Here is a 14,904-nt window from a genome sequence, read left to right on the forward strand (position 1 = left end):
GAACTTTACTTATCAGTTACCTAAGTAGGGCAAATTCAGGTTTATTTACATACTTTAAACTTTTCATCTTTGACAGAAAAATCACAAAACCTACGTTAATACACCTTTTCTCTAAAAGTCCAAAACTCACTTTGAACCAACCAAGAGCACTGACAATACCTGCTGCAGCTCATTCTGATGTATTTATGTAACTACCTCAGAGCTCCCTAGCATTCTTCATTCACTCAGCTACACACTTCACATGCAGTGCAGCAAGTTTCCAACACAGCATCTTCAGTGACCTGACCTAGGTCTAAAATACTCAGAAAGAGAGGCCTTCAAGGTACTTGTTCCAACTTGAAAGACATTTTAATCCATTTAATCAAACTCATGCAGCATCCTTAAACAGTATACAAGACTGAAAGCAGACCTACACCTAATTTGCTTCCTCTTCTCACAAAAATGTGTCATGGGCAAAGTGGTCAAGGACAAAATCATTTATAGCTCCCTGCACGTTCTGAAAATGGGATAAATTTGGTATTTATTTCTGAGAAACCCTTCATCTGAAAGTTTCAGAGTCTTCAAGGAGAGAAAACATACCTGCTATAGGTACATATCCAACTCCTTGCTGATATACAGTGGGCATCAGCACCACTGGCTGGGGCTGCATCATCATGGCAGCTGGCAAAGACTTGACACAAAAAGCACAGATTAGAACAACTCAAGAAACAGCAAAACCCCCAAAATTGTCAATTAAAACTGTTTGCAAACAAGTCATCACATTGCAAATCCATGTCCAATATTACAATATCATTATGCTAAGTGCTAATCTAGATCAAACAATCCCTAGCAAATTAACTGAACTACCAACTTTTAAGTGACAATTTGCCTGTAAATCAATAAAAACACATCATGTCAAAGTACCTTTTGCAAGAGTGTGATAAAATTTGTCACTAAAATCTCATTACTGAAGTGAATTATTTTAAAATACAGGTTCAATCAGCTTTCATGCCTTATTCTAGTGAAATGAATATACAACATATCATAAATGAAATATTAGAGAAAATCTGAATTTTATTCTTATTTTTTATTTTTAAAAGCAGTATATTGCTCCTAGAAGCAAAATTGAGTTTGAATCAATTATTTCTGAGGTAAACCAGTTCTTTAAAGAAAATGTCAATTTAACCCCATTACCTTTTACTACCACAATTCAGTTCAGTTTTATCCTTGAAAATATTAAAAGGTCCAATTCTATGTACAGTAGATTCATGGGGAGACAGTTTTCAAGGTTCATTACAAACTTATTTTTCTTAGGGGTAACAGAACAACTGTTCAGATCTGGGGCAGAATGTGAATTTCAAACAGCAGCAAAAATCTGTTCCCAGCTGTGCATTCAACAGCAGCCTGGAACTTCTGACAATGTATAAGTGCAGTAGGAAGTGCTCAGGGCTGCACATGCTACATGTTATCCAGCAGCTACTTAATACAAAGGTGACAGATAAGAACACTCCATGAGCTGCTTAACAGACCTGTGTAAGTCAGCAGTTCATAACCAGTAGCATCAAATGAATAAGAATGGAAGTAAAAAACAATGTCATCTGAAAGATCATTCAAATTATCCAGGAAAGATCTAAGACAGAGAAGAGTTTCCATTATCTTTCTTTTAAACTGACATGAATTTCTTAAGATTGGTGGCGGGGGCAGGGGGAGGTATCGGCACTGAGTGTATTCCTAAACAACAGGAATAAGCTGAATTTTCATAATTGCAGAACAAGATAAATACTCATCTACCACCTCACTAAAAAGTATTTATTGCCTTAACTAATATGTTTGACTGCTATTCCCCGACTTAGGTATAATTATTTTAAATGCTAATAGACACAAACACCCAGTATGGTAAAACAGAACTACTACTTCAGTGCAAAATACCTCCCTCCACCTACTTAAGAAGCTTCTCTCCCTTCCTCCGCCCAGCCTCAAACTTGGCTTACCGTGTATGACATAACCAGATTAATCATTCCTTCCTTATCATCACCTTGCCTTCCACTCAGGCTATACCATTCATCTTCCACATTTCCTTGTTTCAGAGACTCAGGAATTGTAATGTGTGTCCAAGCGATGCGGTCATCCATTGAAAAGGCTCGCTGGAATATAATTTAAAAAATATTATCAAGTTAATTGTCCTACAAAAACCCCCAAAACAACTTAAAATTACTCTTGACTAACACTTCAGTTTTATGCTATTTAATTTTGTTAATTTTTATTCCTTTTGAAACTACTAAAGTGCCAGTAAATATTTTGGCCATCTCCTTTCCAACAAGGATGAATGATCCTTTTAATTAATGGGATTATAGGTTGATTGCAGATATTTAATAGCAAGAAATTGAAAGCCTGAAGCAGAACACTTCCAGAAATACAACACACTAACATCAGCATAGTCTGTGTGAATCGTATGACCACATCAGAGGCCATTACATGAATGCAAACAGCTTCTCTTTACTACTATAGGCTGTGAACTCCAGTAATTCAGGAGCAGATACAAGCACTGATCTCCATCCCTGCTGCAGCAATGAAACAGGCACTTGAACCTTACCAATGAAGCCCACAAAAGAGCATCCAAAAGCCTCACTTGTGTAATGAGCACACAGCTGCTGCAGTGACATGCTTTACATGAGAGGTAGCAAAAAATAGGCCAACTGTAAGACTTTAGTCTCAGTTGTAGCCCCCTAGTTTCTTCTAGTAAGTCCTAGTGACTGCACATAGTCTATATTTGACAGTTTTATCCTCAGCATGTCCAAGCTTAGGAAAGCTTCCAAGCTCATCCTAGGTTAGAATAACACTGAAGAATTTTTGAGTAAAACAGCATTGTACAAACAGGTGATTTTTAACAGGGACAGTGTAGAATATAAGGCTGCAGGGCATTCTGATAGGCAAGAGGAGCTTAAATACCACTCAGACATCTTTTGCTTCTCTTCCTTTCCAGGCAACTCTGCTGCTGGTGCCTCTTATCAGCTACCAAAGAAAAATAATAGTTCTGACATTCTTGGGGAAGAGTAAGGCCTTATGCATTGCTGATTTTGGCATTCTGAAAAATTTTCATCATCTCCCAGAGAACACAGAAATCATCTTTGGTAACTCAATGCTTTTTTGCAAGGTTTCACCCAAACCTCAGTCCAAATAGCAGATGGAGAGAGGTAGAAAAAACATATAGCAGTTCTGACCTCATCAAATATCTCTAGATAAAAAGAGTCCACACCCGGGGGAACAGTGCACTGAATAACTTTGTTCCAGCGGGGGTTCTTGGCTCCATTATGTGCTGTAGGAGTTTCATACACAGCATAGCCCAGCCGTATTCGACAATACGGATCCATGCGCGTCATTCCATAGTTCTTTGCCAGTTTTGCCTGAAAAGAAACACAGTAAGAATATAATATTGACATAAACTTGAAAATTTAATTACTGTTCACAATAAGAATCAAATATTGAATAAAGGACTATATTCAATTATGTTGTAGACAGTAAGGAGGGGAAAAAAAAGTCCAGAAAAACAGCATTCAGATTAAAACATAAACTAATGACATCATTAAATGTCTGGGACACCTTGAAAAGGGATCATCTTTTTAACTTGTCTGTTGTAGATAATACACATTTTCACCATAGCTAAAATAAGTTACTTCACAATAAAGCAAAAGATACATGATTACAAGGAAACAGTAAAAAGTCCAGTTTTTCCCTAGATACATGCTCTCCAACATACAGTCAAAAGCATAATGAGATAGGTATCCTGTTCTCTTTCACTGAAGTTCTTTTAAAGGACGAAATGCAAAAATCCAGTAGCTTCAAGAACATCACACAATACAAAAGCACAAACTGCAAAAGCAGTTCAATTGAGGTAAACTTCAGGAGATCATACCTTCAGCATGTGCATTGGATAATATTTAATTCAGCGGACAATTTAAATCCTAACATTACTATAAAAACAGATGGTATGCAGAATCAGAAAAGATCCAACATACTTTTGCTGTAACATCAGAAGACCAGAACAGAACAAGTTGAAGACAATCCTGAACACAACACCGAGTACCGCTGCCCAGTTGTGCCCAAGCAGAAGCTGGGCTCTTTGGACATGCTGTTTCTCTGACCTGTACTAAGCAGTTCTTTTCATAGTAAGACAAGTGACAAACCATGGTGCCTAAAGGTGCCTCCCACCTACAGGACAGTTTACAGAATTCAGCAGTTAAGAGGTGCATAACATTTATCACAAGTGCTGCGCCTCAGGCTTGGAAAGCCCTTTTCTCCTTCAGGACACATGCTGGTTCAGCAATTGGTACATTACAGCTTGTGAGAAAGGTCTCAAACTGTTTCTTGCAAATGTGAACTTAACAATTAAAGTAGGAAAGTTGGCACCTAAATTACCCACTCTCTAGACCCTGAAGTCATGAGATCAAGTAGTTTATCATAAAACTCTTTCAAAAAGAAAGGCAACAATCAACAATGCTTAGACAAACTCACCACCATTCCTAAGTATCTGCACGAAAAAAAGTGCAGTAAATTACCTTCCCAGAAACTTTTTCAGATCTTCCACCAGTTTATTAGTAACAGAACTAACGCATGCTGCTCGATATAATTTATCAACACATATTTAAATACAAAATACTTCAATCAGCTTTTCACCTTCTGTAGGTTAACTACACTGTGGCAAGTCTTCTATCCAGAATGCCATGTCTCAATATGCAGCCAAGATTCCATAGCATTCCTGCATAAACTCCCAGAGAGGGACAGAAGAATATCTCTTGGGATACCACAGGGTTGTACTGCCATTCAGAAGGACCTTGACAGGCTGGAGAAGTGTGCAGACAGGAATCTCAAAGTTCAATAAATGAAAATGCAACATTCTGCCCCTGAGGAGGAACACCCACATGTACAATGGTAGACTGTGGGCCACCTGGCTGGAAAGCAGCTTTGAGGAGAAGGACATTGAGGGTCTTGGTGGACACCAAGTCAGAAATAAGCCAGCAATGCTCCCTTGGAACAAAGATAAGCAGTATCCTGGGCTGCATTAGGAAAGCACAAATAGGAGATCAAGTAAGATCCCTTCTACTCAGCACTGGGGAGACCATGTCTGCACTACTGTTCTCTTTAGTTCTGGGCTGCCCAGTAGAAGGTATGGTCATGTCTGAATGAGTCCAGCAAAGGGCCACTAATGCAACTAAGGGTTTCACAGAATCACAGAACATCTGAGGTCAGACAGGACCCCTAGAGATTGCTTAGACCAAGCTCCCTACTAAAAGCAGGGTCAAATGCTCAGGGAAAGTTCGGAGTGTCTCCATTGATGGAAGTTGCACAAGCTTTTTGGAACTTATTCTCATGTTTGACATATTTCCCTATAAAAAGGTTTTTCATATATTCAAATAAGAGTTTACTGTAATGTAATTGGTGCTCACTGCACCTCTTGTCCTTCCTCTAGATAGCACTGAAAAGAGCCTGTCTTCTTCATAAATATCCAATGGCAGGGACTACTTGTTGGTAAGATTCCCCTTAAGACTGTTCCATGAGTCTCTTGGCCTTTCCTTGTATTTAAAATCCTCCTTAATCCTTGATTAAGGCAGCGGCCGGGGGGGAGGCGGGGTATAAGGATGGGATGAGGTTTGGACTAAATATACTCCAGAGGTCCCCTCTAACCTCAGCTATCCCATGATTCTGTAACAAGTGGTTACTTACAGACATGGCATTAAGAACAGCCATTAAGTTTTAATTCTTAAGAAAGATAAAGATTTCTTTCTTGTCTGCACAAGCAATTAAAAATAAATAAGAATTGAACCCGATAAAAAACAGTATCAACTCCATCAGTTTACCCATGCAAACAGGAATCTGGATGTTTCTGTACATAACCACTCAAAGCAAGATTCAAAACTTCTTGAACACCATACTGTCTGCTCCCTTTATCTGCTTCAGGGATTTCCACTATCTATATCTATACTGATTGGATCAATACTCCATGACAAAAAGCACTTCAAGATGACCAAGCACATACTCAAAGATGAACAACCTACAGAGAAGCACATAACTTGCCAAAAGCTGCTAGGGAGTTAAGAGACATATGGCATGTTGTTTGATAAATGTTTTGTTTCCTTATATGCCTGAGGTTTAACCTGAATCATCTACTCCTAGCTGTGGAAAAAAATTATACCAAATATACTATACTATGCTCTAAAGTGGTAACATTTTTCTGCTGTTCAAAGTTGCAGGCTTCCAGTCTTACACTTCTCTGAACACACACTGGGAAATCCATCAGAACTAGAAAGAGGGCTGTAATGGAATGCAATGAATGAGTTCCAAGTGTCTAGGCTTCAGAATTAATAAACTTCAAAAAAGCATTGCCCCCAGTTTTCAAAGGAAAGATATCAGCTGGAAAGGAGCACTGAAAAACATAGAAAGAATCGACCAATACCTCTCTTGCTGAGAGACCTTATACAGGTTTACTCCCCGGTAAGGACCTCACCATGGAGCTGTAGCCATACGTGTACTATTCCAGCCTTGGTGCTAAATTTGAGGGTAAATCTCTCTTTGGTATGTTTTTAGAGAATAATTGAAAGACAGCACTTGTAAAGAGGTGTAGTAAGTTAGTAAGAAGGACATCAGGTATGCTAATGTAGATAATTAGAACTGTGTTATGGCAGACAAGTTTTAAAACCTGAAATCTTACACACAATGAATGCAGTAATACAGTACTGCCAAGACATGAAAGAATGTGTAAAAAGGGAAAAGAGGAAGTAGAAAATAAAGAGCTAGGACTATAAAGTTGTGATCAATTAAAAAAGCCTGGAGAAAGCACTGAGAAAAACAGCAAATGCATTAGAAGAAATGGGGATGGAACAGAGTAGACAGTTAAGGAAAAACATATAAGGCATCCACAGTTTCCTACAATATTCTCAAAATTGTTAATGTCTTCCAATAGTAAGTGTTTCTACAGGAAGCATTCTTAACAGAAGTTTTCGGAGAAATCTGTTCACCACAAAAAACCCCCATGAGTTTATTTGATTATGTGCTATAATAGCAAGGTTTACAGGAAATTGCTGCATCAGGCACCTATGAAACATGAAACTGGACAAGATGCTGATGTACAGAAAACATGAAGCTACAAAAACCTTAGGAATTACTCATTCCCTTTTACAAGTAACTTAGTAACTTGAATTCCAATACAAAGTCTTTTCATGGCCACTGATCAAAAAAGATTAATACAATTAATTACTTAAAATTACTTAATTTTCCAAAGATGGCACAATTTATACCTGTACTACAGTAATGCTGAGTCTTCCTACTGTACCCATGGGTCCTCCATACTGTAACTGCTGAGCTGCCTGGGCATCCAGCTGGATTTGCTGTTGCTGCTGGGTTGGGGTAATGCGAAGAAAATCTTGAGGAAGTTCACCAACATATACCTTAAAAAAGAAAGAGGAAGAAGGGAAAAAATAATTCAGAGGTGAGTTTTCCACATTTAGAATGAGAAAGAATATAAATCAAAGTCTACCAAATTCAGTTGGATTTAGTCTAGTTTTGACAGCATGAACTGTTGCCGGTGTATTTTGGTTCTGAAAAAATCTCCGGAGCAGTTAATTAGGGGTGAGATAAGAAAGGGTTTATTTGCCAAGGCAATAGGTGATATAGACGCGCGCACCCCCGTGCCCAAGAGGTTACATTTTATAACATTATCCATCCAATCCCAGATGTGTCCACCCTTTGGCCCTTCCTCTGGTCCGCCCCGGGCCCTCCCCCTGAAAATTGGGTCTGGGGTCTTTTTGGGACCACCTACTTCATCATCTTCAGCTTCATCAGAGTACAAAGGGTACATTGTTACCTAGTTTTTGACCGTACTCTGTGGTTTAGGCCCTGATACGCTGTTCTCCAAACAGTCTAGGCCTTTGCCTTGACAAAAGACTAAACACTGCGACTGGATTCAGGGGTAGGTTGATATAGAAGGCATAGAATGGGGTAAAAGGGTTAGGGAATGTGTAAACAAGGGAAAGGAACAAGGGACAAAGGGGTTTCTGCTTTTTAAAACCTACAATTCTTACCAGTCTTACAAATATTAGAAAAATAAAAAAACCATTAGGGGCTTAAGGCATCAAACAAAGAACCAATAAAATGACAAAACTGCCAACTCATGTAGAGAATGTTCTCATACTCACCTTCAAAAACACTAAATTCCAACATAAGCCTCCGAAAAAATATAGGACACACAGAGCCAAAGCTGCTCTGCAACTAAACATTTAAGTAGTCCATACAAATGTCAGAGCTACGAAGTTTTGCATCATATTCACAGATGACATCTGATGGCACCCAGTTCTTTAACTCACATTGAACCCAAGTATTCCTGTGTCAAGACACAGCACACTGCTTTCATTTGAAAAGGTCACTTTCACAGTCACCTTCAAGATAGATTGTAGAAATAGTATTTCCTATGAATCCAGAATAAAGATGTCCTAATGATTTTCCAATGTTAAACACAGCCAGCTTGCAACTAATCTTGGCGACACTTCCACCACACTCAAAACAATCATGGAGAAATTAAAACTCTGGTCTGTCAAGAAGATAATTCATGACAAAAAGTACACTAGAGGACCTCCACCACATGAGCCAATATGAATCAGCACTCACCATGTATTTTCTGTTAGCTTTACAGTAAAAGAAGGGAAAGTTTCTACCTATTACTTGTCAGTTCAACAACTCAGATTGTTTCTAGGTTTTAAATGCTTGGTGAACGTTATCAGCAACACACTTAGAGAGAGTATCGTTTTAAACTAACACACATACTAATAAATTTTAAAAGACAAATAAAGCGTAAAGTGGCATAGAAAATTTATAATTAAGCTGTACTTATTTCTGTTGTCTATAGAGTTGTTTACATATTTAATAGAGAACTGTCTACCTCATGAAGACAAAGGACAATGCAATTTCTCATGTTGCATCCCTAAGCAATATTACTCAATTGTCTGTCTGGCAGATGCATGCCTACAGAACATAATTTAAGATGTTAACAGGCCTCGAGGACATAGCTTTTCAAGATTAGACAGCATTGGCATGTCAAGATTGCATCTTGGAGACAGAAATTGAAGCTCTTGCCAAATCACATGTTGCATGACTATTTTGTATGACTATCTGAGAGCCTCAGAATCCTGGCAACAGTGGGTGTCACATGCCAGAAAGGAAGTTTATCAAAAAAGCTCAGGAAGAAGCACTGAATGCCTGCTACCAGGCTGTTGGGAGGGAGAGAGGGCAATCAGTTTTGCTTACAAGCATCTTAAAATTTTACCATTAAAATCCTAAGCAGTTTTAGTTTTAAAAAGTGAAAAGAAAAAAACCAGGGGCAAACAGAGAGAAAACTAAGCTAAAAGTGAATAATAAAAGAAAGTTTATTTAAATTTGGCTGGAAATTACATGTGAGCTGGTAACAGCCTTCTCATTACAATACATATCATTAAAAAGGAGTTGGTTTTAAAATAAAACATAATCCATTTAGGCAAGATTTGAAATGACACCAGAATTTATCAAAGAAATTGCATTTACAACACAGCAGGTCCCCCTCCAGCCCTAGTCCTAAAGGATGTTTCAAATCTGTTATTATTAGCATCTCTAGGAACAAACATCATAAACACTTCCTGTAGTCAGAAGTTGTGGCTGCAGCCCAGAAATCTCATTTCCATATATGCAAGCTCCCTCTGTCAACTTCTCAGAAAACAGGACAGCCTCTTTTATCTCTACCACACTAATGTGGACACTGGAAAGCTTAAGTCATTCACAACATAAGTCTAATAGTATCTTTCTCTTTTTTGGATTTTATTTTACATAAGTCAGCCAAATACTGCCCCAAAATAATATAAATAGTCTCTCTACTGAGGTTCAAAAGGGACAAAAAAGCCTGTAAGGGAGACCAAAGTTTTCTTACAGCATCTAAGCTAATTTTAGGTCATTCAGTTACCTCATACAAAGCTACATGCTTATTCTAGAATTGCAGAGCAGACTCACATAGAAACTAAAACCAGCTAGTGTTAACTAAGTTCTCAAAAGATCTGAGTGGTAAACCCTTCCAAAAGGAAGAGTGGGGAACAGGAGATGCATACACTCTCCTTTTAAATATTCAGTTCTGACTGAGATCTAGAAGACAAGTCCTGGTGATACAGTCTGTAAAATACCTAGGAGAGATGCTTATTGAGGAAAATACACTACTTTGTATGTCCTTATGCTAATTATCAGTTGATTCCATATTGATGGCAACAAATACTGCAACCTTTTTATCTGTAAGGAGATAGGCTAATTTACATCTTCCTCAAAGCATTTAAAAGCAGGCACATAAGTGCCACCTCCATCAAAAATACAAAGTTACATAACCAGCATTCAACCAGTTTTTGTTTTTAACACAAGGAGAACACATCAGACAAGCTTGGATCACTGATCCTACTCCACAACCACTTTAAAACAAATGCATTTCCCTCTACCATAATGGCATTTAAGAAAGAATGTGAAATTCAAACATGTTCTGTCACTAAATGCAAAACGAAAAATTAATTTCATTTAGCAATAGAACATGGATAGGACTACAATTCAGAAGATAAACGTTTAACAGGCATTCATAAAAAATAAGCCTGCTTATAATTACTTCCTAATAAACTTTATTGACAGCATTGCACATCAAAAATATGCATTATCTAGAAACAGAATAATATTGCTTTTCCTATGTGCTACAACCACCTGAGAGGTAGTTTTGAGGATCTTCCAAGTGAAAAGCTGCAGGTATAAAAACTGCATCTCAGCTTCTTCAAACTGAAGGCAGTGTGATGTTCTACAGCTATTTGAAGTAACTGGGGACGGGGGCGTCTCAGTTTCACCTCCCTGTTTCTTGTACAACACTAAATGGGGCAAATAGTTGCAAAGTATGTTAGTGCAGGGGGTGATCAGAAGGAAGTGAAACAAGGTTCGGAAGTAAAGGGAAGTGGAGGGAAGTCATCAGAACCCTGAACTCAGTAACTGATCACACAAGTGGTACCTACAAACAGGAGGGAAAGGGAAGGTAGTGCCAGGGACAACCACAAATGCCCTAACTTACGGAACCATTTGCCCAGACACAATCCATTCAGGGAAACATAACTAAGGTTTCCACACCAGGAACTACCAAGGAAATCTAACATGAAAATTCTTTGAAACATCACAGAGCTTTAAACACCTAACTGCTCAAAAAAGTTCTAACCATTCTCCTTTAAATGGTTTTCTGTGTTTAAGAAAGAAAAAGTGAATGAGACAGAATTTTGAACTACTATTCTATGCTTTGCACACTAAATTGGTACCAGATAAGATGCATCCAGAGGTCCTGAAAGAGCTGATATTTGTTCAAGGCTGCTCTCTAACATCTTTGAAAGGTCACAGAGATTAGAGGAAGGGCCCTATAGCTGCAGAAAGACAAATCTCATACCCAGCTTTCAAAAGGGTAAAAAGGATGACCTGAGGAACCACAGGCAGGTCAGCTTCACTTCAGTCACTAAAAATTTTATAGAGCAAGTCCTTCTGGAAGACATTTCTTGACACACAAAGAAAAAAAAAACCACCAGGGACTAGGAATAGCCAGCCTTTAATAATGCTTTAAAACAAAAAAAGCCTAATGAGCCATCTGCCTTCTACAATAAAATTACTGAAATATGTGAATAAGGAGAGAGCAGAAAAGTATCAAAGCTGGGTCATTACAATCCAAATGGGTTGCATTGATGAAAAACTGGCTGAGGCACTGAGATCAAAGTTGAAGTTCAGTGGTGAATGACATTGGAGCTTGGTTAAAGGTGAAATTTTTCAAAGGTCTGTACTGACTCTAACTTACTTGTCTTACCAGTTTTGAGGAGGACACCAAATTTGGGGAAAAATATTTGAGAACAGGACCAACCAGAGAGAGAGGAATTCACTGGCAGGAATCCTATGAAATTCAACATGGGCAAAGTCCTGTACTTTGGACAGAAAAATCCCTGGCACCAATACAGACTGGGAAACAACTGGCAGGGCTATACCTCTACAGAGGTGAAGAGCAAGCTAAACATGGATGAGCAGAGCACTCTCGCAGCATGAAGCCTAACAGCAGACTCCACTGCATCAACAAGAGCCCAGCCAGTGGGCTGAGGAAAGCAATGGTTTCCCTTTATTTAGCACTCATTAGACCACATCTGGAATACTGCAACCAGCAGTATTGAGCTTGAGGAAGCCCAGCAAAGACCCACCACGCACCAAGACGGTCTATGAAAAGGGCTGGAGCACAAAACTTGTGAGGTCAGGCTGAAGATTTGTACAGAGCAGGAGAAACTTAAAATGCACCTTGTAGCAGCTTTCCAGTATCTACGAGGAGGTCACTGAGAAAACAGAGCCAGGCTCTCTTCTGAGATGCAACACAAGAAGAAAGGAGATCTCAGCTGTCAAACTGAAATGGAGGAGATTTTACGTGAAATAAACAGAGGTAACTATGGTATACAAACATGAGTTAAAAATTAAAGATAGAATGAGTGTCCATATGACACCTACACCTATTCCTGGAGAAGAGAAGGCTCCAGGAGGACCGCAGAGCACCTTCCAGTCCCTAAAGGGGCCTACAAGAAAGCTGGAGAGGGACTTTTGACCAGGGCCTGTAGAAAAAGATATCAAAGTTTTGAAGAGTCTCAAGACAAAACTCATCAGAGTAGTGATTATTAAGGAAATTAGGAGAAGAAATCTATGTAGTCCTAGCTTGGTATTTGATCTAATTTTGAAGGACCTGACATATTTGCCAGCACAGCGAATACTGAGTAATTCTGGATATGACAGCTAACCAAGGAATCAGAAATACAAGGTTTTTGGTGGCTCAGTCTTAACCTCAAGCCTGATCAAACTGTTTATTAATACTCCCATTTGTAAAAGGTATCACTTAGCAGCCCTTACATATTCAGCTATAGTGTGTGAAAGACAGAACTGTTCTCTCCAGCACTAAACAAAAAAATGTTTCCCAATCCTTTAGCACCATTTAGTGGCCATTCTTTTGTAATGCAGTCACATATATAGACACAAGTAGAAATCTATCTTCCTCTCTAGAGAAAATTAAGAAAGGTTGGCATGTATCATATCAATATTGTTAGCTGTGAATGGTTGCTTAATATTGCATAATTTATTAATTCATTTGAAAACACTGAAACCTCTAAAGTGGGCAAAGAAGAAAAGCATGCACAACAAACGTTAGGAACACACTAAAAAAAACTCCCAAAGCCCAAAATCCAGAAAGCCAAAGCTGCACACAATAAATTATCACACACCTTTCCACTTGCCAGGCTTCAATCAAGTTTAGGAAACAAAAGATTGCAAAGAGATTACACAGGAGTACCTGGGAAACTGTAAAACAAGATATCTAGAAGAATAACATTCTGAGATGCAGCTCCCTTAAAAAATTTAAGAAAGACTAGGTGGTTATGATATTCAAACGTGATGTTTGAGAAGTTGTGGCACTTAGTGCCATGGTCTAGTAACCACGGTGGTAGTGGATCAAGGGTTGGACTTGATGATCTCAGAGGTCCTTTCCAACCTGGCTGATTCTATGTTCAAGAAGGTTCTCACTAAGCCCAGGAAGTTTCACCAAGCCAAACCAAGCAGACATCAAAAGTACTCCACTCAATGCCAACAAGGTGTTTAGCACCACAGGCAGGCAAAACTTCTCCCACAAAGAAATGCCACTCCAATTCAGGGATAGAAATATCGGCACAATTTCACATCTCTGCAAATCAGGACTACTGTTCACCTTCAGTCAAACCATTCTGTTTGTAACCAAATCCCTCAATATCCCCAACTCCCTCTAAACATAAAACTAAAGGATAACTAAAAGTGAAGTTCCTATTAAACAGATTCTGACTATTTTTCAGGAATTTATATTATTTGGAGCTTTCTTGAGTGAAATCTGTTACATATTGACTGAATTCTATTTGGGTGGAATCACACACACGTCAAACCTTTGGGCATAGCAACTGCCTAAGTCACCACAGATTCAACAAGAACAGCAGTTGTTTTTTAATGATACTACGATGAGCAACAAAAAAATGAATTTACTTTTTTAAGGAATTAAAACCGATGGTCATATAATATTACTGTCACAAGATAACAACAGACAGCAACGCAGTTCTTCAAGATTAGCAATTTCATAATTCACCTCGCTGGTCTTTCTACGAGGCTCTGTAGATGTACCAAAAGAGTAGCTGTTTCTACAAAATAAAACATAGCCGTTTAAACTGATTGTCTAAAAATGTCTCAGTTCATCTTCAAAGCAACATCATGCTGTCAATTACTAACAGATCCTTCTGGACAGGAAGAACAGACAGGAGCAGCACATCACTCGAGAGCTGATGTTGTACCCCACACGGCGGAACATCACGGTATGATGCATGAATATCCCTGGGCAAAACCAGACAACAACATATTCCCAATAAACTGTGAGCACCATCTCCCAGGAGGCTGTAAATTGTTTTTACGACTGCTCAGCGCCTCCCGTCCAACACGCACGCCTACATCCCACACTAGATGCGTCGTTCCAGCCCTCAGGCGGCGGTTCCAGGGACAGAGGCCCGACTGTGCTCCGCGAGCACAGGGAGCTGCGCTCCGCTTCCAGGGGAAAGAGCTTTAGGTCCGGTTTAGTTTAAGCTGATCCCTGCTCGGGAAGGCCTCTGGACAAAGAACGGGCAGAACAGCCGCCTCAAGCCCCATGCGCAGATAGGAAGGACTCTCCCCTCTCCCGAAGCCTCTTCGCCCGGCAGGGAGCCGGGAAGAGAGGCAGACTTCCCTCCCCTCGCCCCCCGGCAGAGAAGAAGAGAGGACTTTTCCTGTCTCCCCTCCGCCCCGGTCGGAGCGGGGGCAAGGCGGGACACACGGAGTCTCGCT

The 14,904-nt window shown here is 39.4% G+C and overlaps 1 protein-coding gene across 2 annotated transcripts in view; it reads right to left on the bottom strand.

Moving 5' to 3' along the window:
• TOLLIP (toll interacting protein) overlaps positions 1–14,904 on the bottom strand; it is a 29,941-nt gene that overhangs the window by 12,063 nt on the left and 2,974 nt on the right. For both annotated transcript variants that reach the window (XM_018076077.2, XM_018076076.2), the window contains exons 2-5: positions 7,272–7,421; positions 3,201–3,383; positions 1,971–2,123; positions 580–670 (exon numbers count right to left, since the gene is read on the bottom strand). In XM_018076077.2, coding sequence (XP_017931566.1) covers positions 580–670; positions 1,971–2,123; positions 3,201–3,383; positions 7,272–7,421 — 577 coding nt within the window. The remainder of the gene's footprint in view (positions 1–579; positions 671–1,970; positions 2,124–3,200; positions 3,384–7,271; positions 7,422–14,904) is intronic.

Source organism: Manacus vitellinus, unplaced genomic scaffold (assembly GCF_001715985.3).
Source record: "Manacus vitellinus isolate BGI_N305 unplaced genomic scaffold, ASM171598v3 scaffold_30_pilon, whole genome shotgun sequence".
In the NCBI taxonomy this organism is placed as follows: Eukaryota; Metazoa; Chordata; class Aves; order Passeriformes; family Pipridae; genus Manacus; species Manacus vitellinus.